The sequence below is a fragment of the Tachypleus tridentatus genome, chromosome 8 (genome assembly GCF_004210375.1).
Source record: "Tachypleus tridentatus isolate NWPU-2018 chromosome 8, ASM421037v1, whole genome shotgun sequence".
NCBI classification, from domain to species: domain Eukaryota; kingdom Metazoa; phylum Arthropoda; class Merostomata; order Xiphosura; family Limulidae; genus Tachypleus; species Tachypleus tridentatus.
The window spans coordinates 125,130,947-125,156,082 of NC_134832.1; the positions used below are offsets into that span (position 1 = coordinate 125,130,947).

The 25,136-nt window shown below is 35.2% G+C and overlaps 1 protein-coding gene across 1 annotated transcript; it reads right to left on the minus strand.

Moving 5' to 3' along the window:
* Nucleotides 1-13,373: 13,373 nt before the first annotated feature.
* On the minus strand, nucleotides 13,374-24,826 carry LOC143223425 (hairy/enhancer-of-split related with YRPW motif protein-like). Its single transcript, XM_076451381.1, has 5 exons — nucleotides 24,621-24,826; nucleotides 24,390-24,441; nucleotides 22,638-22,721; nucleotides 21,442-21,514; nucleotides 13,374-17,535 (listed from the first exon to the last, which is right to left on the minus strand). Exons 1-5 carry the CDS (start codon nucleotides 24,686-24,688, stop codon nucleotides 17,165-17,167), a joined length of 648 nt encoding a protein of 215 aa, XP_076307496.1. The 5' UTR covers nucleotides 24,689-24,826; the 3' UTR covers nucleotides 13,374-17,164.
* Nucleotides 24,827-25,136: the final 310 nt, after the last annotated feature.

Below are 25,136 nucleotides of genomic sequence, written 5' to 3' on the forward strand. Positions count from 1 at the left end.
CTATCTGCTGAGTCCATCGAGGAGAACCGAGCTCCTAATTCTATTGTTGTAAATTTGAAGACCTACCGTTGTACCAGTGCAGAACTGTTGTTGATTATTGTAGAGGAGACATTATAAATGACTAATTTATCACTAGAACATTAAACATTATAAAAAAATCGTTAAGGGTACAGCAGTAAGCACACACATTCATTCAAGAACTTTTGTTGATTGTGTAATTAAAAGAGAAAATTGGATTCTGGAGAATCATCATGAAAAATAAATAGATAAAGTTAATTTTTTCAAGTAAAGTTTCGTTTGAAATTAAATATTTAGATATTTTAAACTTTGGAAACCGTTAACCTCGTAAAACTCTTTGTTCTGTTACCTTTATTTTAGGCGCTCTCAAAACGTATAATGAATAAATGTAGAAAAAAAAGGAGATCTACATCTAAAGTATGTGACCTTATTTGATCAGTATTTCTCTACTAGATCTTCGTCAGAAGTTATCGTTTTGAGTGAACTGATTGGAAATCGTTAGCTCTTCACATAGATGTAATAGCGAAATATTAAGGTAATAAAGTTGCGTTCTGGGGACATAGATTGTTCTTATTTGTAATAAAGCACAAAGCTACACAAAGGTCTCTCTTTACTCTTCCAACCACGAGTATCGTAACCCGGTTTTTAGCGTTGTAAGTCCTCAGACATATCGCTGCGCCACTCGGGGTAGAGATATAGATCGTTATTTTATTTACGTTTATAAAAATATCTTACAATATACTCCAGGTTCCGTTAATAATGAATACTGGATAATCTATGAATGGAAGAAGTGTTACTGAAATATTGTAATCAAACCTGACAGTATTGTGTAGGGTTTCATAAATAAATAAAAAAAAGGTTACTATTCATTTATGAAGGGAAGGGGGATGACGGACGAGACTATAGGGACTGTGAGTCACTTCTGATACTCATAGGGTAACAATTTATATGAAGCAAACAGATCATTCCTTATTCCTGTTCATTTGATCTTATAAACGTACTAAACAGTGAACTGTTGTGTATTTAATAGCACGCCAAAATAATTTTGTAAATATAAAGACTTTCCTGTGTGCCATTCATTTTAACGTTCTTTTTTTTTTTTTTCCAATAACTTTCAGCAAGCAAGTTGTAGAACCAGATGTAACTTTTCATTTTTGTTGACAATTTTTATGACAGAGAAAAGGAGAACTTTTGGGGCTTAAGTACAGGAAGACGGGTGTTTGACCCCACACAATCAACCCCTCATACACTTCACTGTAGTCTGAGCTTGTAGAGATAACTAAAAGTTTGAGTGGTAAAAATATTTGTTACTCATGTTTAAAGTGTTTTCAAAATCAAAGTTTTGCATTACAATAGTTATTGAAAAGTAGTGCTAGAAATCTTGTAATATAACGACTTATATAGCTGCACAGAAACACGTTCTCTACTTTGTGACGTAATCATCCATCATGGCCGCCTGTCGTAGCGGCGTAGCAACGGATCCCTAACGATCCGTCCTCTGGTGACAAAATGTGTAACCAAGTTTACTTGTCATGGCGACCCAGAAATTTATGACCATTATATATATATTGTTCTGTTCATTTGTTTTGGGAGTAGAAGAAGACATAAATACAAATATTATATATTTTTTCCTTAGTTGGCTTCTTAACTTTTCTAAAGTTTTAATTATGGATTGTGTCTATTATTTTTGATAAAAAACAAAAAGAAGGTGTTTTTGCATCCAACCTTTTTTGACAGTTTCATATTGCTTTGACTTGTAATTAAATATTTACTAGCTATTTTCCATTGTTTTCCTTTATATGATACTTCTCTTTACGAGTTAAAGGTGAATTTTATAGAAAAAAGAAAACTTTGCAGTCAAAAGAACTACTCATACTGATTAATTTTGCAGGTTCACATTTTTTATAAAAAAATATGTGCTAATAAATGAAACATAGAACTTGGTGCAGAAAAAGCCCTTTCCGAGCGGCAATCCGAACTTTTTAGTTTTTACGTTTGCTGCTAGGAAAAGTACTGTCACGTAATAGTTGCCAAATAAACCGTCAACGCCAGCGCATTGAATGTAAATAAACATGTCCAGTGCATACGGAGAAACAGAGGCGGAGTCTGTTTTGACTTTGTGTTCTGAACAGTGTCGAGTAGCACCATATCAATTCGAACCTACTCTGAACGAACCTAGAACAGTTACTTTTAACACAAATCTGACAAGTTCTAGTGATGAGGACAGTTCCACTAGCGAGAGTAGCGGAACTGTGAGTGATACTGATAGCGCCGAGGCCGGTTGCGAGTCGGTCATACCTCCACTGGAAAAATGGTAAGCCTAAGTCATGACAACAAATATGGTCTGTATTATTTCACGTACAATTTTAAGCATCTCGAAACCTGTCTGGTGTTTATAAATTATTGGTATCACAGACTGGGTTTTATTTGTTTATACTTTGTCGACTATGGTAACTAATACTTGGCCCTTCCACAATCATTGTACCGGATATTTATGACTCGTAACAAAATGAATTTCAATTATACGTCATAATTCTGTTTATAAAACCAAACTAGATGTAGCAGTATGAATAGTTAATTTAATATCTACCATAAATGTATAATTTATGTGACATATTCCATATGTTTGTGCAAGGTGTAGGTGTGGTTTATGCAAGCAGATGCCAACCAAGAGAGAGTGCGTTTGTGTCGCTCATATGACAGGGTGTCAAACTGACTAAAAGATGAAGAGTGCATTACTCAGACTCGAGGCTTTGATGGAAATTACCTGAATATCGATGTCTTGGAAGTATCATACTCTGAATTTGTTGACTTGAATGGTCCCTTCGGTGATGATGAGCCAAGTCACGAGTGTGTATTTTTCAAGATGCAGTTAAACCTAAAATAGTATATTTGAGTTTAACCTACAATTCAAGATACTGTTTATCCAAAACTATGATCCTACTTAGTTGCAACTTACTTCAGTTGCACATATTTCTTGTTTTCAAGTTTATCTACCAATCATCAGTATAATTTTGATTTTAATATTATTATTTTGCAAGCTGTAATCGAAAAAAGCATCGATAGATTTACATAAAACACCAGCACTGAAAGGAACAAAATGGTCGGAGCGCAACGAAGCGTGTTTGGCAACTATTACGTCATACTTGTAAAACGTCACGGAAACAGCCGAACGACCGAGAGGAACTTGAGTTTGAGAACCCGCATATTTTGTTTCACTTTTTACTCAAAAACTAAAGTGTTTAAAAATAGGTCAACCACACAGGAATTATACCTAACCAAAGTACAGTTTCTAAAGCAATTATTAAATTTGTTGAAAATTCACCTTTAAGACGACACTGTTCTCATTCAATAGCTCCTCATTTGTACAGCGTTAAGTCTTCAAATTTACAACGTTAAAATCAGGGGTTCGATTCTTGTCGGTGGACTCAGCAGATGCCCAATGTGGCTCTGCTATAGGAAATTACACACATCAATAATCCTACAAGTATATAGTATTTTGTTTTGGTTTGCTTGTTTTAGAACAAAAGAACATCACGCTATCTTCCGTGTCCTCTATGGAGAATAGAGCTCCGGATATTAGCATTTCAAGTTGGTAAACATACAGCTAACCTATTGGGAAATATTTTGTTTTGGTCACCAGTAACTATGTTTAATAGTTGTGTTTGTGCTTTAAATAAATTTTTATCTTTAGAAAAAAAAATATCGATATCGAAAAATATTGATATCCAAGATGGAGACATCAATACACACATACCTTTAATCAGGTTACATATTGTCAAGTGATGTTTTCAATGCATTAAAATAATATCCTCTGAAGGTTACAAATAAAACGATGGACTAAAAAAGGAAAATAATGACAAATTTCAGTAGTTTGTTAAAGAAATACCTAAGTTAAGCATATATAGGAAACTAGACAGCGTTATTTTTATTTTTTTCTTATACCTTACCTTAAAAGTTTGACACACGAAAGATAAATTGCCTCTCCAAATTTCTCAGGTTTCAGTAGCTGACTGTAAATTAGTCTTTACCACATTTCTGCTGACTTCCGATTTTTTTTTTTTAGTTTCTTAGGATGAGATTTAACAGTTTCTACTCGAATCCTAGAAGTGCAGTACATTTTTAATTATAATAAGATTTCAAATATTTATTAGGTTTCCTCAGGATTTTGAAGTTGCAGTCATTCAGGATGGAGCTTTAATAGAACTTTGAATATATTCCGGATATATATAAAGACCTACGTGCTGTCATATAGTACTTTTGTTTCTAATAAATACATATTAGTAATATAACCACGCTTAAAGTGAAAAAAAAATATCACACTTTGAAAGAAATTGTACAGCAAGTAATTCAGTTATTCCCCATTTGTCAACAGATGGCGCTTGTATATAACATATTTTATTAGAAAATGATGAACAAAACAATAGAACAAACGTAATCATAAAGGTCGCATACCATCACCCCGCCGATTTATTTCGATAGTGTATGCATCTATATCGAATAACGTCAAATTTCACCTTCGAAAACCCAAAACATCCTTCTCAGGTTCGGAATGATCAACCATCCAGATAATGTCTTGTAGCGTGAGCAGAAATCTCAACCTTAACGTGCCCATGAAATTTGGTACGAATCTAATCACACTTTACAGAGTTACTAACTCAAAACACACACATTCCCTATCTGCCCATTATAAGAAAAAAATGATTCCAAGTGATCACAATCTGTTTGTTTGTTTTTTTTATTTAGATTTGGACCAAATTGGGGAAGACTGTCTCTTACTGACTTACCATCTTGTTTAAATGTTCGCGTACATAGAGGTATTTGTTTTCGAGCTACGTTTGCGGAAAAACAAACATACGGACAAGATTGTAGTACCCTTGCTCCCTAAAAACTTAGAATTGTCATAGAAACACATGAGATTTATTTTACCATTTTCAATTCATTTGATGGTCTATTATTCATATGATATAGCTGTTAAAAATTAACAGTATGAAGATTTGCGTCATATCTATTGACAGAATTAAATGTTTTTCATTTTTCTCACCTTTTACTCCGAATGTAAAACTTTTCATTTTTAATACCTCTGTACATTACTTGTAGCTCTGATGAATACAGATATTAATTATGACTTTTTTATAAATCAGTAATCGTAGAAATGATCAGTTGCTTAACGGTTTTTAAAATTAATCTACGTTTTGTTCAATCGACCCATATATCTGAAAAGTTTTGTGATAACTTAATTAAAATACATAACAACATCCGTTCCATAGTGTCTTTAGTATTTCCTCAGAATACTTCTCATACATAAATCTATAAACAGAGGAAACCTCGCGAAATAACGATCCTAAATACAGGCACTTAATGAGAATTAGCATTCCACAAATGTATCGATCGTTTAAAAAGAGAAAATATAAATAATTTTGTATCAGATGTTTTCGTAGCCATGAAAGAGAATTATTTGATTTGTTAACATAATGGTACTTTCAGACAACCGACAGAATGTTACCGATTCCTGTGGTATGTTTGTTTGTTTTATGAATTTCGCTACACGAGGGCTATCTGCGGTAGCCGTCCCTAATTTAGTAGTGTAAGACTAGAGGGAAGGCAGCTAGTCATCACCACCCACCGCCAACTCTTGAGCTACTCTTTTACCAACGAATAGTGGGATTGATCGTCACTTTACAACGCTCCCACGGCTGAAAAGGCTAGCATATTTGGTGCGACAGGGATGCGAACCCGCGACCCTCAGATTATGAGTCGCACGCCTTAACCCACCTGGCTATGCCGAACATGGTCCGTTTGTCAACAGAATCAGAAAAAAAAGGTTTTGTAGCTTTATTATTTTCGACAAAACAGTTATTACACCTCTGTTGAAAAGGTTTTCGTAACCCTAACCTCTGGGATTCACAAACTTTATATAAACAACATATTTTACCACATGGCACTTGCGTAATGACATTCTAGTATTCTAGGGCTACAATGTTTTACATTAGAGAAAATTTCAATAGAAGCTTCACCGCTGGCTGGGTCACTGAAGGAAGACCGAGAAGTCTGGAATAATTTCCGGGGACTCATCACAGGGATAATGAGAGAGGTGAAAAAATATATATATATTTGCAGGATGTATCAGCTCTGTACCAAACATTAAAGTGAACATAACCATACTTTAAATCACCGATTCATAGAGCTGGATCATTCCAAAAATCATACAGAGATGGAGAATACCAATCCTTCCCCTGGGCCTCTGATGTTTTTTGGACGAATCTCATTCCTAGTTACATTTAGAAATTTAACTTCGATACAAAAGTACTTCGTACTTCTGGTACTAAAATATTTCGTCAGAAAATAAACAATTTGAACTTATCTTTAAGTGTCTATCACGTTTGAACGAAATTGCATAAATTAGGGTCAAAAATGTTTAGGCTAGGCCAGCGTTGCGTTGCCCTTACTATGTTCGCTTCAGATGCTCTAATATATTGGTTGTGCAGGGGTTATATTTCCAGATATAATTACTCTTGAAACATGTTTGCAACGCCTACGTGTAACTAATGCGTCTGCGATGATAAACTACCTTTAGAACATTTAACATAATACTGTAAGATTCATAATTATTGTTCATGTTTATATTACACAGCTGTAACGTTTGGATTGAGTAATTTTTTATGTTAAATTAATAGGTTTAATGATATATATATAACTTTAAAAATAAGCCGAAACAAAAATAAACACAAAACGCTGTGCTAATTGAAAATATCCCAGGATACAAGCTGTCCCACATTACAGCTTGGGATCTCAATGCAGCTTTTTTTTTTTTTTTTTTTGCTTAATTTATTTTTGTTTTGACTTGTTTTTTTAAATTATAACAAACTGATATAATTAGTCGGAGGTTTAGATTTGCTGCTTTTTATGAAGACCTTCCTTGTTAATTTGATTATTTAACTTTATTAAAATATATTCTTTTTCATTAATATATATAGATATATATATATATAATAACTTTTTAAACCGTAAACAAAACACGTTAAAACTAAACAAAATACGCTGCATATTTTTTTTAAAAAAAAGGACCCTAGGATACAAGCTACAACGTGGGATTATAAAATGTATCCCAGGTTTTGTAGGTGACAGCGGAAATAAAACTCACATTGCGGTGGAGATACACCGTCTATTAGTCTTAACCTCCAATTCGCTAGTCTCACATAAGAATATTAGAAATTTAGAAATTAGGAGAGCAAGATGTGAGTGCTCAAGCACACAAAAATCCACATCTATATCACCCTTCACTGCCTGCAAACTGTTGTGAAAAGGTGATGCCCTCCAAAGTTAAAATAAGAATAAGAAAAAGATAAACATATAAAGATGCAAAATAAAATTAAATACAAGGAAAATAAGCTTCTATCATTTGGGGGCAAATAAGATGAAACTTACCTCTTGAAATTAGCATTCCTGCCCCTAATATGGTAGAAGCACTAATTAACACGACATTGAACCATATCAGTAAAGTGATAGTTTACTGTGACTGTCGAGCTTTTATACGTGGCTCAAGGTGTACATCCGCATAAAGTATTGCCAAGTTCTTAAGTCACCTTATTTTTAACTAAAAATAATTATTAGTAATTTTTAGTAAAATTTCTTTGATTTTACTTTCTGTGTATTGAGCACTCACATCTCGCTCTCCTAATATCTAAATTTCTGATCTTCTTATGTAGAGACTAGCGAATTGGAAGTTAAAACTGATAAACGGTGTATCCCCACCGCAATGTGTGTCCTACTTCTTCAGTTTCCTCCAAAATCTAGGATACATTTTATAATCTCACGTTGTAGCTTGTACCCTAGGATCTTTTTTTTTAAAAATATGCAGCTTATTTCGTTTAATTTTAATTAGTTTTGTTTATGGTTTAAAAATGTATGGTTATAATTAATCAAAAGTTGGGATTTGTTGTTTTTAACGCAGTCCTTCTTCATGATTTTGATTACTTATTTGGCTTCATTTGGATGTAATTATTTAAGTTCACTAGCATATATGTATATATTATAAATAACATACAATAGCTAATACCTGAGACATAATTTCACATATTCTTTCTCTTCTCTAGTACCTGGGTACATAATTATTCTAGTAATTAAAACATTTGTTATTGTTTTATTTTTTGGCATCTCATGGGTAGGCTTATTAGCCTAGTCTAACTTTTCCTTCTCATTCAAACTTGACGTTCTTTACACGTGAACCTTTTTAGTAGTCTTCCTGTAAAATGTTGGTTGAGCTTTATTAAGAACCCTAAAAGCTATTATTTGGATTATAAATACAGAGACCATTCAACTCCAAACGGCGCTGAAATGCCACCAAAATGTTTAAAAACAGGTCTTCGAAAATCACAAAAACCTGTGTATTATGTTTCGTACTTCAAGAAAATGCCGAACATGTTTCAGGAAAAGTTTCACACCCACGCTATGAACACGTGTCAAAAACGATTTCACACCCACTCTGAGGATGTGATGAACATGTGTCATATTTTGTTTGTTTCATTTTATTTTCGCGTAAAACTACGCGTAAGCTATCTGCTCTAGCCGTTTCTAAATTAGCAGTTATAGAATAGAGAAAACAGAATTTGTCAATACTATCGATTCTCAACATTTGGGATGATGCTCTTTTACCAACAAAATAGACGGATTGCCCGTCACATTAATCCCCTTCTCCCTGGCTTAAACGTCTATTACGAACCGAACGCTCTAACCATGCCAGACCCATGTGTCAGGAAAGATTTTACACCCACCTTGAAGATGTGGTTGGCATTATGCAGGGAGTAGATGTGAAGAGTATATGGTTTTATAATAGCACCTGTAACACATCGTCTCATAAAAATACATATAACAGATCTGTTTATTTCGAAAACAGGAAACACTGTATTAGTCAACAGAAAGAAAATGTAAAATGTTAAGTCGTTAAGTAAGAAGAAGCAAGCTATTGATTCCACCGATTCGGCCTGCTGAACGTATTTTCTTGAAGTACTATCAACTTGTATTTGTTTTTGACTGTTTGGTTCTTATTCTGTTCTTAAAACAAATCTTCTTACACTTCCCAAGTTCCTTTTTGTGATTTTTTATTTTTATTTTTACTTATTTCATGGCCCAGCATGGTTAGGTGGTTAAGGCACTAGACTCGTAATCTGAGGGTCGCGAATTCGAATCCTCATCACACCAAACATGCTCGTTTTTTTTAGCCGTGGGGGCTTTATTATGTGGTGATCAACCCAACTATTCGTTGGTAAAAGAGTAGCCCAAAAGCTGGCGGTGGGTGGTGATTACTAGTTGCCTTCCCTCTAGTCTTACACTGCTAAATTAGGGACGGCTAGCACAGATAGCCCTCGAGTAGCTTTGTGCGAAATTCCAAAACAAACAAACAAACAAAAAGAGCAGATGGCCCTCGTGTAGTTTTGCGCGAAATTCAAAAACTAACAAACTTATTTCATTTGTGTCTAAATACATTTCATAAACCATTTAACTGATGGAGCCAGGCATAGCAAGTGATTTAGTATGTCAGCCGGTAAATCAGTGTCTATGGTTCGTGTCCTGTTACTGAAAAATATTGCTCCGCACTTTGTAGCCAGGTATGCGTTATAAGACTGGCAACTCTCGAATTTCACTGTTCAATAAGTGCATCTTAAAAATTGGAGTTGGGTACTGTTTATTATTAATTTTCCGTAGAGTCTGAGACGTTTCGTTACAGACAGCTGTAACCATGTTACCATTACATCGTTACGAAAGGTCTTTTTTGTGATTATGAATTTTGTGTTTGAGTACGTACCTTATTATACATGTAATATGTGACTAAACAAGTTATTATGCAAAAATGATACACATATTGTATTTGCAGGTGTTTAAGTTATTAAAGGTGCTTTAGGTTCAAGTGAAAGTAGGTTAAATTACAATTAATGTTTTTGTACACCTAAATCGTTTTCACTGCAATTTATGTTTTAAGTTATACCATTCACAACTCCCCCTATCTATTGTAACACATCGTAATACAGGCTTAGCCCCTTCGCGTTATGTACTTTTTGAATGGTTCTTAAACATTTACACAACTAGGCAAAAAAAAACAAACGAAAAGACAACCACGTTCACTACTTTCACCTAAAGGCATTTATATATAACTGGCATCGATGCACATTTCTTAGTAGTCGTTTATGTGCAAGGATAAATATAGCAATTTTATAGAATCTTTTACCATGTAACATCACAGAACCTAGCCAGATTATCTAACCAAAACTGTTCGAAACATCCAATAGATACGTACCAGAACTGAGGTCACTAACGCAGTTGTTGTTATTTAAGAAAAAATTATATAATGTTCGAAGAATCAAAGTGGCCCGTAAGGGTGTGGGAGAGAGCTCCTGGTGCCAGAGTACCTGTGCCCGGGACCAAGGGGGCCTGTGAATGAAAGGATGTAAGATGAAAAGGAAGGAAAGAGAGAGGTAAAAAATAGAAAGGTTAGTAATACTAAAGAGACTGAAGACGAGGCTAGTGATGCTGGTGGTTGAGTAATGGCAAGGGTTGTTTTGAATTAAGCACAAAGCTACACAATGGGCTATCTGTGCTCTGCCCACCAAGGGTTTCGAAACTCGGTTTTTAGCGTTGTAAGTCTGTAAACATACTACTCCCCCTAGAATGCAGAGGTAAGGGTGGGGTGGGAAAAAGGCATAGGCAAAAACATTAGGATTAGATTTGGACAGTAAATTTGAATGAGAGAAGAACTGTGTCGAAACTTCAGCCAATAGAGAGCATATGGGTATAGGACACGAGGTTACAGGATTTTTTCATGGGCCTTGATAGTCACTGTCGTCCAAAAATATTCAGATGAAAGTTTAAGCGCATTAAACGAATTGTCCGTTGGACTGATCGCATACACTCAGCATATATTCAGCTTTGAATATATTTTTGGATTTTTTGTCTGTACCTTTGTTCCCATGCAGTCTGTGTACTGCACTTGCATAACCTTTAGACCTGTGAAATACATATTTGCAGTTTTTTAATGCTTCTGTGTACTGTATCTGGTATTTACGTTATTACACCACGAACTATACCTGAATAAACAATGTGAGTTAAAATGAATAATTCCTTTATCAGATGTCAAATACATAAGATCATGTTGGATAACACAGTATAAAATAGTTTGGTATGGATAGTTTAACGCCAACCCACGCATGTATATAGTTTTGTTTTTTTTTTATTAAGTCACTCATTTAGTTTATCGGTAAACTTCAGACATGTTTTATAAGTTAGCCTATACATAATTTAGAAAATCAGTTCTTTAAACTTTGGAAAGTTTATCGGTTGATTAACCTTTAATAAATAAATTCATATTTCTTGTTAAATTGCTTTACTCAGCCGGTTCAACAAGTAAAAGTTTGACGTATAGTTTGCTCAACATCATAATAACAAGCCAGGCTGCGACTATCCGACTTGGCACGTAGATTTAGCATTTAGTATCTGTCATCTTTTAGATGAAATACCAAATATATTTTATCGTACTGGCTGACAAGTACCAAATTATTAACAGCTAAATGTTATAATTTCAAGCTGTATAAACTATCACCGACTTAGCCACGTCGTAACTCATCCCTTCACACTCACACCTATGAAGATTGCCCTATAAGCATAGTTGTAGCACAGTAAAAATTCTAAATTTTGAGACACAAAATCATCACTAAATATCTAGAGCTACCTCCCTTAAATACTTCAGTGTTACCAAGCATGCTCGCACTTTCAACCGTTAGGGCTATATAATGTGACGGTCATTCTCATTATTCGTCAGTAAAAGAGTAGCCCAAGAGTTGGCGGTGGGTGGTGATGACTAGCTGCCTTCCCTCTAGTGTTACGCTGCTACATTGGGAAGGCTTGGGCAGATAGCCCTTGTGTAGCGTTTCGCAAAATTCAAAACAAACTGAAACTGATCCTTTTACGTCTAGTTGCAGTGCAGCACATGTTATAGAAATTGAGGTGCAAAATACCCAAAATCAGCAGTAATTGCGGCAAAATCATCAGTTTTCTGTATACATTTCTATACTAATAAAAGTTTGGCTGAACAATTAATTAATTTGAATATTTTTACTTGAGCAACGAAATTACATCCTGTCGGTTCTGATTCTCAGCTTTACTAAGAACGAGAGCTGTTACAAGGGCTTTATGTGTAAATAGTGTTTGGCATCATCTATTCTGCCTCACCACTATAATTGTTGTTTTATCTATAAATGTTACACAATCGGTAAATACGTGAAATCACACTCCTAGGCGAGTGTTGAAATTAATGTTATTTTAAAGTTTCGTTTGTCATAAAATGTTACTTCTGTCAGACAGCTGTGATAAAGCAAGAAGAAATCGCTTTAATATGCTTGCTAGTAACGGCTAATTTCTTTTCTGTGTAGATATCCACAGAATTGAAATTAGTTCCGGAAACGCTAGGGAAAGGAGTATATATGTCAAATTGTGTTAGAATACTATATATTTATTGTGTACCAGAGTACAGTCGTGTGCTGATAGTTTACACTGTGACTGAATTAATCAATTAGAATATGCAATGGGTACTACTATACCCAGCAGTAGAAGATAGTAATTCTCATCATGTTCCTCAAAACTTTTTGTTTGTTTGTTTGTTTGGAAATTTCGCACAAAGCTACTCGAGGGCTATCTGTGCTAGCCGTCCCTAATTTAGCAGTGTAAGACTAGAGGGAAGGCAGCTAGTCATCACCACCCACCGCCAACTCTTGGGCTACTCTTTACCAACGAATAGTGGGATTGACCGTCACATTATACACCCCCACGGCTGGGAGGGCGAGCATGTTTAGCGCGACGCGGGCGCGAACCCGCGACCCTCGGATTACGAGTCGCACGCCTTACGCGCTAGGCCATGCCGGGCCTCCTCAAAACTAAAATACAGCATCAGAAGCATCTGAGGATAAATTTTGGCTGATCAAGGATTCTTCTTCAGAACGATTACAGCTAACTCTCATATTTTAGTGAGAACCGTGCGCAACACTCTGAGAACGCAACTATAAGCAGTCGAGGTAGAAAATCGAAATTCTCCAACAATTATGTAAAGTATCTCAAACTATGTGTTTTTTGAAATAGACGAAGATTTAATATAGGTATTGTCAACAATTCTGTTGTAAATCAATGTTTAAATTTTATCCCATAATAGTATGGTCTCAACAGATGTGCAGTTGATCAAAACTCGCTGATGATTGAGTTAACTGAGCCAAGAGGTTAAAATAAACATCGACTCACAAACAGTTAAATAGAAAAAAAACAAACTTGTAGATGTGTGAGTTTCATTGATGAATCAAAATTTGAACTGTTCGTCAATAATCAACAACAGTTTATTCAAATGGTATCAAGGTCAAAGTACAATATTTACATTGAAACATAATGAGGAATTAACACACATTTGGGGCTACATCTTTGCGTACAGTGTCGTTGATTTATACACAAAATTGATGGCACCATGACTGAAGACAAGTACAGGCAAATTCTGATCTATCACTATTCCTTCAGGAAAAATTACTTTTCAGACGAGGATTCATTTTCTAGCAAAACAATGATACCATGCACACAGCAAAAGTGGTAAAACAAAATATGACAATAAAGACGCCGAAAGGAAACTTACAGCCATAGCTTGGACGACACATTGATCAGATAACAATATTATTAAGGCTTATGTAAAAAATGATATCAATAGGCGACCAAATTTTGTGGAGTAACAAAAAACATTTGAAACAGCATAAATCGTTTAGTAACATGAAAACAACGTGTAATGCTCTGTATGTAAGAAGGAAGGATTCAAATACTTAATTAGTAGAGCATTGTACAACTTATTAACTTTTTCAGTATTTTGTATGATATTTCGTACGGAAACAGAAATAACAAACAAACCCAAACTAGTGACTATAAATTCTGTATCTCATTGTGACTGTTTTCTAATTACTTGAATTGCTTCATGTATTGCACGTATAGAAAACCCTTATTACCGGTTTACAAATTTAACCCATTACTTTTATTTGTTGGTACAATTGTTGTTGTTTTTTTTCATTTTTAAACTAAAATTATGTATACGAGCAATATTTTTAAACTTTATGTACGTTAAATAATATGGTCAAAAGTTTTGTACAGCACTCATTATCGCTAATATATGGTGTAAATGTAGCGTTGGAATTTTTTAAAATTAAATTCGTTTATAGTTAAGCACAAAGCTACAAAATGGATCATCTCTGCTGTGCCCACTACAAGTATCTAAACTCGGTTCTTAACGTTAAAAGTCCACCAGCTTACTACTGTACCATTAGAGAGTCTTAATAGTATATATATATATATATATATATATATCAACTACTAAATAACTGGAATATGTTTGTCTAGTTCGTTTTGACCTCAAATAAGTAATACACGAATATAACTAACGCAACTGTGAGATCAGTACCACCAGTCATGACCTGTCAACAACATGCTCCGCTGATTGTTTGTTTGTTTTTGAACTTCGTACAAAGCTTTGTTGTTGTTTTTTAATTTCGCGCAAAGCTGCTCAAGGGCTATCTGCGCTATCCGTCCCTAATTTAGCAGTGTAAAACTAGAGGAAAGGCAGCTAGTCATCACCGTCAACTCTTGGGCTACTCTTTTACCAACAAATAGTGGGATTGACCGTCACATTATAACGTCTCCACGTCTGAAAGAGCAAGCATGTTTGGTGTGAATGGGATTCGAACCCGCAAGCCTCAGATTACGAGTCGAGCGCCTAAATCATCTGGTCATGCCTGTTCCTTTGAATGCGGAATAAAGACTTGTGTATAACTGTCATGAAAAGTCACTGTTTTAATTTTTAAATCAATTGTCAAGCCCGGCATGGCAAGCGCGTAAATTTCGCGCAAAGCTACACGAGGGCTATCTGCGCTAGCCGTCCCTAATTTAGCAGTTTAAGACTATAGGAAAAGCAATTAGTCATCGCCACCCACCGCTAACTCTTAGGCTACTCTTTTACCAACGAATAGTGGGATTGATCTTTACACTATAATGTCCTTATGGTTGAAAGGTCGATCATGTTTGGTGTTACGGGGATTACGAACCCGCGATTCTCGGACTAGGAGTCGAGTGCCTTAACTGCCTGGCCATGCCGAGCCTTCTACAGATTTAACATGAAACTTGGGTTTATAGTAAACGAGGAAATGAAACGTAGTTTGAACCCACATACAAGTTGTTCAAACAGTAATTACTTTTAATTCCCTACAGCATGCAGATCATGTAACTACAAGAACAAGCAAACTTATTTTAGAAACATATGAGTTAAAAACGTAATTTTTCATGCAAATACGCGACAATAAATTGTGGATTATCTGACGTCCTGTCTTTACAATAATAAGCTCAATCTTGACATAAAAATTCTGTAAGTAATCATTTTCAAAACTACTTAAACATATGCTCTTTTAATTCAAGCATATTTAAAGACAGTATTAGTCACATATCTCACAGCAGTGAAACAGACGACTGTAAAAAACGCATTTCCGTCGCGCCAAACATGCTTGCCCTTTCAGCCGTGGGGGCGTTATAAGTGATGGTCAATCCCACTATTCGTTGGTAAAAGAGTAGCCCAAGAGTTGGCGGTGGGTGGTGATGACTAGCTGCCTTCCCTCTAGTCTTACACTTCTAAATTAGGGACGGCTAACGCAGATAGCCCTCGAGTAGCTTTGTGCGAATTTCAAAATCAAACAAACTCTCCTTTTTTTATTTTACATAGTATATTTTCGTAATCGTATCATATCGCCAGATTTATAAATAATATACAAAGTGTAAAATCAAATAATGTACTAATGATTGCTATTAAACTACAAATCAATTTAAATGTGGTAAAATTTGGAATACGGTTATACATGTACCTCCCGTTTCATTTATCTTCAGGCAAAGCTACACAATGCCTATCTGCGGGCCAGACATGGCCAGGTGGTTAAGGCACTCGACTCCTAATGTGAGGGTCGCGGGTTTGAATTCTCATCACTCTAAAGATGCTCGCCCTTTCAGCCTTTCAATCCCACTATTCCTTGGTAAAAGAGTAGTCCAAGAGTTGGCGGTGTGTGGGGATGACTACCTATCTTCCCTCTAATCTTATGCTGCAAAAGTAGGAACGGCTAGCGCAGGTAGCCCTCGTGTAGCTTTGTGCGAGATTCAAAATAAACCAAGCCTATGGGCGATCTGTATACCGTGGATTAACAAAATAGATTTTTAGCGTTGTTTGTAAACTAATCGTTTACTCAACGGGGAACAATAATCGACAATCTTGTAATATTGTTTAAGAAACTGTTATTATATTTAATTCTTCAGAATTATATCTAACAAATATTAGATAAAACTTTCAAAAATAAAACATTTTTTCAACTTTAAATGAAATAAGAATATATTCTAGACTAATAATTACTTAGACTAGATTGTGATGTTTATTATTAAATGTGTTTTAGAACACATAGAACTGTAGGATATATATCAATATTCCTGTTAATAGGTGTTGCAAAAATAAATAATGAATCGATAAGAAATAAAAACAAGTAACATATATTGTGCAATATAATGTACATGAACAAACAAAGTAAAACATTAATTTGTCTGAGACAGCGTTAATAGATCAGCTATAGAATAATATATTTGTGAAGACAGTTCATTTCGCTTGATCTCTAAAAATATTTGAATTTGCTGTAAAAAATAGTAACAGTTTTTTTGTATTTACAGAGAGAATTTTTTGCAAACTTTTACAAAGTTTTCATAGTTCACTCAGTATTGGAATACTAGAAAGAAGTTTCGTATCCACTCAGTTGGAGAATATTTGGCATGAATTATGGTGCAGATTTACTCTCGTTCACATATTCATTTAGAATTGTACTTTAATTAGTAATGTAGATCAGCACCCCAAGGATTGTAAATTTTTGTGGAAGGAGATCCACTTAACCACTTGATGAACCCCTGTTGTCTCAGGCAACTGGATTAAAGAAAGCTGAGGAAAAGATGACAACTTAGGACTATTGCTAGAACCAATAGAAGACTCCATGGAAGCTTTGGAGATTACTGGTACCTGTTGTTTCGGATGTGGCGAAAGAAGATACGATGGCATCGTGCTTTACGAAAGAGAATGGGCAAAATTTGAATTATGATACGGGTACAAAGTTCCAGACACTGCTTTCAAGTTGTGAGGGGACGATACTTGTACACTATGATTAGTAGGGTGGACTGCTCTTCGAGAAAGGTTCTGAGGTGTAGAAGAAAGTAATGATGATAAAGGAGATGAAGAACACCAGCGAGCAACTGCTAGACCTCTCTGTGCTGAATAACACTGAAGGTGGCTCATGAGGCGCAGTCGCAATGAATCTTGAACATCTAAGCCTTCCATCGTCATCAGGTAGCGTGTAACTTCAGTGGCACACTCTAGAAACCCAGCGCTGTGATAATTCAAAAACATCCCATGGCTCTTCTGAGACAATTGACCAAATCCTGAAAAATGCAGAACAAGTGAATGAACATACGTTTTACAGTAAACTGACAAACCACACACCACTTTCTCGAAACAAATGGTGTCTAACACTAAGATTTTAAATATAGTGCATAGCTATCTATATACTTATTAATGAACATACCAGGTAAAAGATAAGAAAAATACCTAAATAACATGTACAAGGTAACAAAGCTGCCTGTCAGATTATATGCCAAAAGAATATACAGCATTAGCAACATATACAAAAGTATGTTATTTTACGTTCATATTAATCAGTGGCTGACCCAAACTGAAGTTATGGTAAGTCTGGAGATGATTAATCTTTGGATAGATGTATGATTGGCAAGAAACAGTGTAAATGTGATTTCAAGAAGACATGGGATTTGATAATTTGCGAAGGATCTGTATCTATATCAGTCATGGGATCTTAGTTTTCACACTTATATCTTGTTAAACCTTTATGTGCATGTTGAAATCTTTTAACTCTATAAATGTATGTATGTATGCATGTGGACGTGTGTGTGTGTGAATATTTGGTAAAATGGATGTAAAAAAAACGCTTGATGGGCTTTAATTCAGAAACTAACAATAACTGTTGCTGACTTTAATTTTTTATAATTTAATAAGTAAGAACAATGAAACAAACAAACTGCATGTACATATATATATATGCAAACCATACTGTTTGGATAAAGAAATGATGGACTGTGGTGAGGTCTCAGAGCTACGCCAATTTGGCTCGTTTATGAAGTAACAAGATGATGAATAGTTTTTACGTGAACATCGCCCCATTCATCAATAAGAACGTCTCTCTTTTCTTCAGCGATGCTTGAGTGGGAAGAGAGATGTCAAATTCTTGTTCCGAGAATTGTTCAGAAATCCTTAAATCCAGGTAAATCAGTCTCGAACATATCTTGAAGTCCAGTCATCGGTGCAGTTCTGTACCTTATGAAAGGCTTAATTTCATAGGCGGTTCTTCTTCTTACTTATTTTTATTCTAGATTTATTGATGACTTTAACAAGTCCGTATGACACCAAAATACAGTCCAGTCCATAATGACGCCTCTTCAATACCTTACATCTGGATCCAAACGCTCAGAACATACGTACTTGAGCTGTCTCCGTCCGTTCATTTATTTGTAGGAATCAGTCTATGTGAACAAATCAACTTTGACAACAGTTTCTCAATCCGTTGTTTATTAGAGAGAGAAGTCCAGTGGGCACTTGACCTCCTAGGTCGTATAACCACAATTATACACTATTGCAGTTTATGGCCTTTGTTCAAATTATTATATGACTATTCAAAACGGTGTATCGTGTTATTTATATTTCAAGATTTTTTTCTGACACTAAACCTGAAGCGTGTTTTGGTTGGCCTCATCTGCTTATATTGTTTCACAACGTTGTTTATTATTCAATGCTCCGAATTACAAATGATAACCTTTTAGTAAGATTTGCATTTAAATTTTACCAGTTGCGTGAGTTTGGAAAATAACAGCAGTTTAGAAAACTCTACTGATGGCTCATACTGTAATATAAACTCTACTTCGGGGTTGCTAACTAAATCCACTGCTTTCTGCACGACCTCAAGTGACAGAATAAAAAAAAACTCTTTCAGTTAATTTAATAATAATCCGAAATTGTATTCACTGGTTTTATTTCAAAGAAAAAAATGAAACTGACGCATACTGTAGATGAAAAAAACGTGTTTGAAACAAAACAAACAAACGACGTTTATTAAGTATTTTTTTGATTTTCTGGAGAGCTTATAACAGCGTGTGTTATATAGAAATGAGTTGTGGTGATGCCTTATATTAATGTTTAGATAATATTTAACCCACGGAGATCGATTTGATTAACTTGTTTCATGCTATGCAATATAATAAATGATGCAAAAGTAAAATGACCCACACCAATAAGCGGGATGTGTTGATTAATATAATATCAAAATATCATTTCTTTTGCCGCGCTTGCGTAAACCTTGATTAACAGAGACCAGAATCATAGAAGAAATAAAAGTTATGTGTTATCATGCTCTTTGTTTACTGTGAAACCGAGTATCCCGTATCTTTCTAACCTTTATTTTGGTGTGAAGGTGAATACACACACGACAAGAACAGCTGAAGTAATTTGATAATCATTCGCGGAGACATCACACGCAAGATTGAAAGTGTAAAATTACAGCTAGAAAAATAGTTACTGATAGTTGGATTAGATGTAATACAAATAAAGCACTTTATCCAGTGGTTTTGGTATGTTGTTGTTTTTTTCTGCCGGGCAAGTAAAACGTATTATGTGTACAGTTCGAGAACTGATATGTAACTTGGCAGAACATGTTACGAAACATGGGCATAAAAATAATTCTCCGAACAGTAAAACTAAGTCGACTATTTGTCCGTACGACTTCCTGGCACACTGATAGCCTCGTTCCCACACCCGAGAGTTACGTGGAAATACACATGTGAGGCCAAAAAACAGGCCTAACTTCACGTATCACACCAATTGTTTGTGCACCTGCCTGCTTCGACGAAAGAAGCATGACTTCAGGAACATTCACACTGCATTGTTTCTGGTAGGAAAATGACAGTTTGGAATATCAACAAAACCTTCAAAACTCATCTGGTTAGTTTTCACTTAGGCGAAAATATGTTTTTGAGGTACTTTTTCTGTCGTCAATTCTAAAGGTGCGTAGGAAGCAAAGAGCTCGAGCGTTACCATGAGAACAAGGGAGCTTCTTGGTTCGACAAGAGTAACAACAGCCCACTGAACAATAGCCTAACATTATTTTCTTTCGTGAACGTTAACAATTGAAATAACGATGGATGTGGCGTGCCCAAGTCATGAGAACACGCCACTGTTTCGAAACTTACCCACCAAACTCCTACAGACGTAAAACGACTGAGTTGATAATGGCACTTTTGATTTTCTTATTATTCCAGTGTAACTTGACCTTGTTGTTAGGGGAAGGTGTGAAATTATCGCCAACGTCAAGAAAAAAGTGGGAAGGGGAGTTAGTAATCTGCAAGAGATTCCGTTAATTAAGTCTTATTACCGGGTTTCAGTAGTCTCAAAAACTTGTAGTTTCGCTGGGACAGCCACCAGTGTTGAAACAAAAACAAAATATTCTCTCCTTGAAACTAAATATCATAGAACTGCGGTTTCCAAAGCTTCTAAAGAGTGTTAGAGAACGAACTTCTCTAGCTTTTCCAGATGTTCATCACGAGTCAAAATTATAAACACCATAAGCCAGTACTAAAATTCCTACATAACGTAGGTCTGTCTAATGGAAGACTTGTACACTCTACTAGTGCTCTCACATATATAAATACTGTAAATTGAATTGCCTCATAGATCAGCCACTAACTAGGTCAAGATTGAGGCTTAGCAATAACTTAGCATCAAACATAAGAACAAACTAAAATTAGCTTTACCAATGGCTGATGATTGGACAATCAGTGCGACTATAACTTTTACACACCTTCCTGAGTTAAAACAAAGTCAGTAAGAAAAATCTCACTCTATGAACCTTCTCTCTTCCCATGCATATGATTTTGTAGGGAAGAGCACAAAATTTATATATTTTTTTAACCAGGGCATCAAGAATGACTTAGACTGCTGAGTAAATTCAAGACTTGTGATAAAGCTAATCGTACAGACTTACTAAAATAGAAGTAATTCACAGGTACGGAGAATTCAAGTGTAGTAACATGGTGTTTACTGCTAAGTGTTTATTAAAGAACGTGCAATAGTTTTAGACGGTAATCTGTTGTATATACATACACATACAGTCGCCATACAACATTTTGAAATACTGAACACAAATGTTGTACAGGCATTACATAACTTTTTTCGCAATACGAATAAATAAATGATGGAAACTTTATAATCAACTATATTTTTTTTACCTTTGACATTTAACAGCTTCATATGTTCTACTGTCATTTCCAAAATCTCTGCCTTCTCAAGTTTTGCTGACCCCTGCAAAAGATTTGAATCCGCTTTATACATTATACAAAAATAAAGTAAGCACTGCATAAAAACAAACCGTTTGAATCGGCTTTGTATACTATATAAAAATTAACTAATTTCAGTATCGTTTATATACATAGTCTCACTTGGTTAATAATGTTAGTTAAGATTAGTGCCGAAAGAACTGGTAATGTAAGTAAGTAAAGAAAACTCGTAGAATAAAAACACGAAACTATACATACAAACTTTGTTACTGTCTCAAGTCCAACGCTATATCGTTTTTTTCAATTAGAAACATTCTAACGATAATTGCAACAAATCGCATAATATCTTTTTCAATGTAAACGGAAAAGTAGTTGAGAAGTTTGAACCTGCAAGAACTCAGAACTAACAAAACTAAGATTATGACATGTACAAACATTGCAAGTGAAAAGCTTTCACGAAAAAAACGTAAACTTCGAACGTTAAGATTTAAAAATCTCATTTTTGAGTGCTTCAAGAAGAAAACGGAAGAACTTCAGTAGATAAGTCGTGAGTAATGTTGTGTAGGGTATATGTGTATTCTCACTTATTATTTGACACAGCTAATTATGATATTTTTTATCTAAACTAAATTTAATAGAAAAACAACTCATTTTTCATGTTCAGTCTCATAAAATATTACGTAGAGAAACGGGAACTTAATTAGTAGTTTCATACGCTTACCTTTTAGTAAAATCATTGATCATTAGATTATTTTTAGGAATTTTTAGTGCCTACCTGAGGAAATTAGACATTCTGGCAATAAAGCTAGAAATGAAATGACCTTTTTTATACTCTCCATATAATAAAAAAAAAAAACGTTTTATTTTAGCCACAGTTTCAACATTGTGGCTTCACCATGGTTACTATAGTGGTACAAGAACTGTGTGAAAGTAAAAATACATTTTCTCATCAGATGTTCCTGTTTTTCTGGTGATGATTAGGTCACTACGAAGAGTTTTATTCTTATTATTAACTGAATATTAGAAGTACACAAAGCAAAATAATAACAATTTAATTGTTGACGTTAAAAAGATCACTTAGTTTGAGCCTACACTATGTTTTAAAATTGTCCAATATTGCGTATAATTTTAAACGTTTTTCTCATTACCTGCCTTTCGAAAGCGGTGGGAACGAGACGTCGTAGTTCAAACAGACAGTTGTTGATTCGATCACGACGCTTCTTTTCAATAACCTGAATAGATTAAGAACAGTGATAATAAAGATTGGTGGCTAGAAAAGTTAGATATATACATTAATATAAGTAAAACAAGCACACTTTAAAATGTCACAGGGAGATTCATCGGCTCAAGTTTTAAAGAAATATGTTGAATTATACCCGAGGGATTTAGACATTTTGTGAGTAAGTTGACAACTGAAAAGACCTTTAGTTTCAGATTATGATAAACTTGTTGATTTCAGACAACGTTTCACCACTTATACTAAAGCAATAAGCCGCTGAATAAGGGCCCGGCATGGCCAGGTGATTAGGGCGCTTGACTCGTAATCTGAGGATCGCGGGTTCGAATCCGCGTCACATCAAACATGCTTCCCTATTCAGCCGTGGGGGCTTTATAATGTTACGGTCGATCCTACTATTCGTTGGTAAAAGAGTAGCCCAAAAATTGGCGGTGGGTGATGATGACTAGCTGTCTTCCCTCTAGTCTTACACTGGTATATTAGGGCCGTTTGGCGCAGATAGCCTTCGTGTAGCTTTGCGCGAAATTCAACACAAGAAAACAAATAAAAAAAATTTCCCCAAACAGATACAACACAGTGACAAGTGGTGAACCGAATGAACAATTAGGTTTCGTGATTGTTGTTTGTATTTTATCTCTTCGACAAATCCTTTACGAAATGGAGAACAACAAAAAGAAAACAAAAAATATTAATAGTCAAATCCATTTTCTTTTAAGCTTGTATAAGTTTATTGTGGACAGTTCTAATTCCAAGTTCGAAACTGTTTAATATTGATTTGAGTGTTTTGTTGAAAGCATAAATTCCACAGAAGTTTGAGATCTACGGTTCAGAAACGTGCTTCCTGTTCGTTGGTTAGAACCTAACAAGTATTAGTTTATACATAACGTTTACATGATGTGTAAATAATAATAATAAAAAAATCACCGAGTGTATGACAACTTGAAATGGAATGAATCTGATCTAAAACTGAATAGAACAATAAGCCTTTATTGTAAGTAGTTAAACAATGTACCTTCAAACTTATCTCAATTTATATGGTTTTTCTCAACTGGTAGTTTCATAACGATATCACGGAATATCGTAAATTATAATATTGTCAGTTGTTCATATATAATCGACAGAAATTCTTTAACCGTTTTCAATTTTAGGCGAGTGTTCCAGAAAAATAAACATGAACTTTAAGTCAGATATTTGAGAATATGATAGAAACCTACAATCTTACATTTTTAGTTCTTGTGGAAAAATCTATAGAAACTTTGCTAAAAATAATTAACATGTTTCCTTGCTGCTGTTTTTATGCTAATTGTTTTGAATTTCGCGCAAAGCTACACAGGGCTATCTGCGCTAGCCGTCTCTAATTTTGTTGTGCAAGACTAAATGGAAGACAGCTAGTCATCACCACCCACCACCAACTCTTGGGCTACTCTTTTACCAATGAATAGAGGGATTCACCATCACATTATAATCCCTTACGGCTGAAAGGGCGAGCATGTTTGGTGTGACGGGGATTCAAACCCGCGACTCTTAGATTACGAGTCAAGTGCCTTAACCACCTGGCCATGCTGGGCCATGTTTTTATGCTGAACACTGTTTTACTTATAAAGTTTTGTGTTCAATAAATCTCATACTATTATTCAGCAGTAAAAATATTAAATTCACTTACTCCTCGCCTTTTCTTGCGATTAACAAACTGGCACTCGTTGTTACTGTGACTCCTACGTAGGAGAGAGAACAAAGGATCAACTTGGTTAATTTTACACGTATGGAAATCACTGAGAGGGAATTATCTTTGAACATTTGTCTGTATAATAATACTTAAAAACTTATCTAATGACACATGTTAGATACAGCTAGGAATGGTTTAAATGCCGTGTAAAACAAAACCAAAATATACCCTTTGGTGTCACCCACAGCAAAGGCATCGTCAGTGTCGGAGCCCCTGTCACTAATATTCCTCTTCATCGTGTCGCAAGTGACTGCCTGTTGTTGTGAAATGAAACGACGGCCGAACACACGAATAACGGAAGTTCTCCTTCAGGACGCACGAGCAGTCTCGTGCAACACCGTTCCTTTTCTGATCTCCAAAGAAAGAAAGCCTTCTGACTATGGACCCCCTTCCCCTACCTCCACTCCCATTTTGCTTCAACCATGACTGCCAACTTTAGGCGCAAAATGTACACTGATTGGCCACGTGCACGGGTACACTGAACCAGAAACGTAAGTGAGCGTGGGACGTTTTCAGTGAACAATGTGTAAATTTGACGTGATCATAGTAGTATTTTTTATTTTTCTAGTAACTTTTCAGTTATAAAATTGGGCCGAGTAGAAGAAAGAAATGAACCAGTAATAAATCACAGCAGTGAGATACGTCAATCAGATGCTTCAGTAAAGCTGACAATTGATGTTTTAT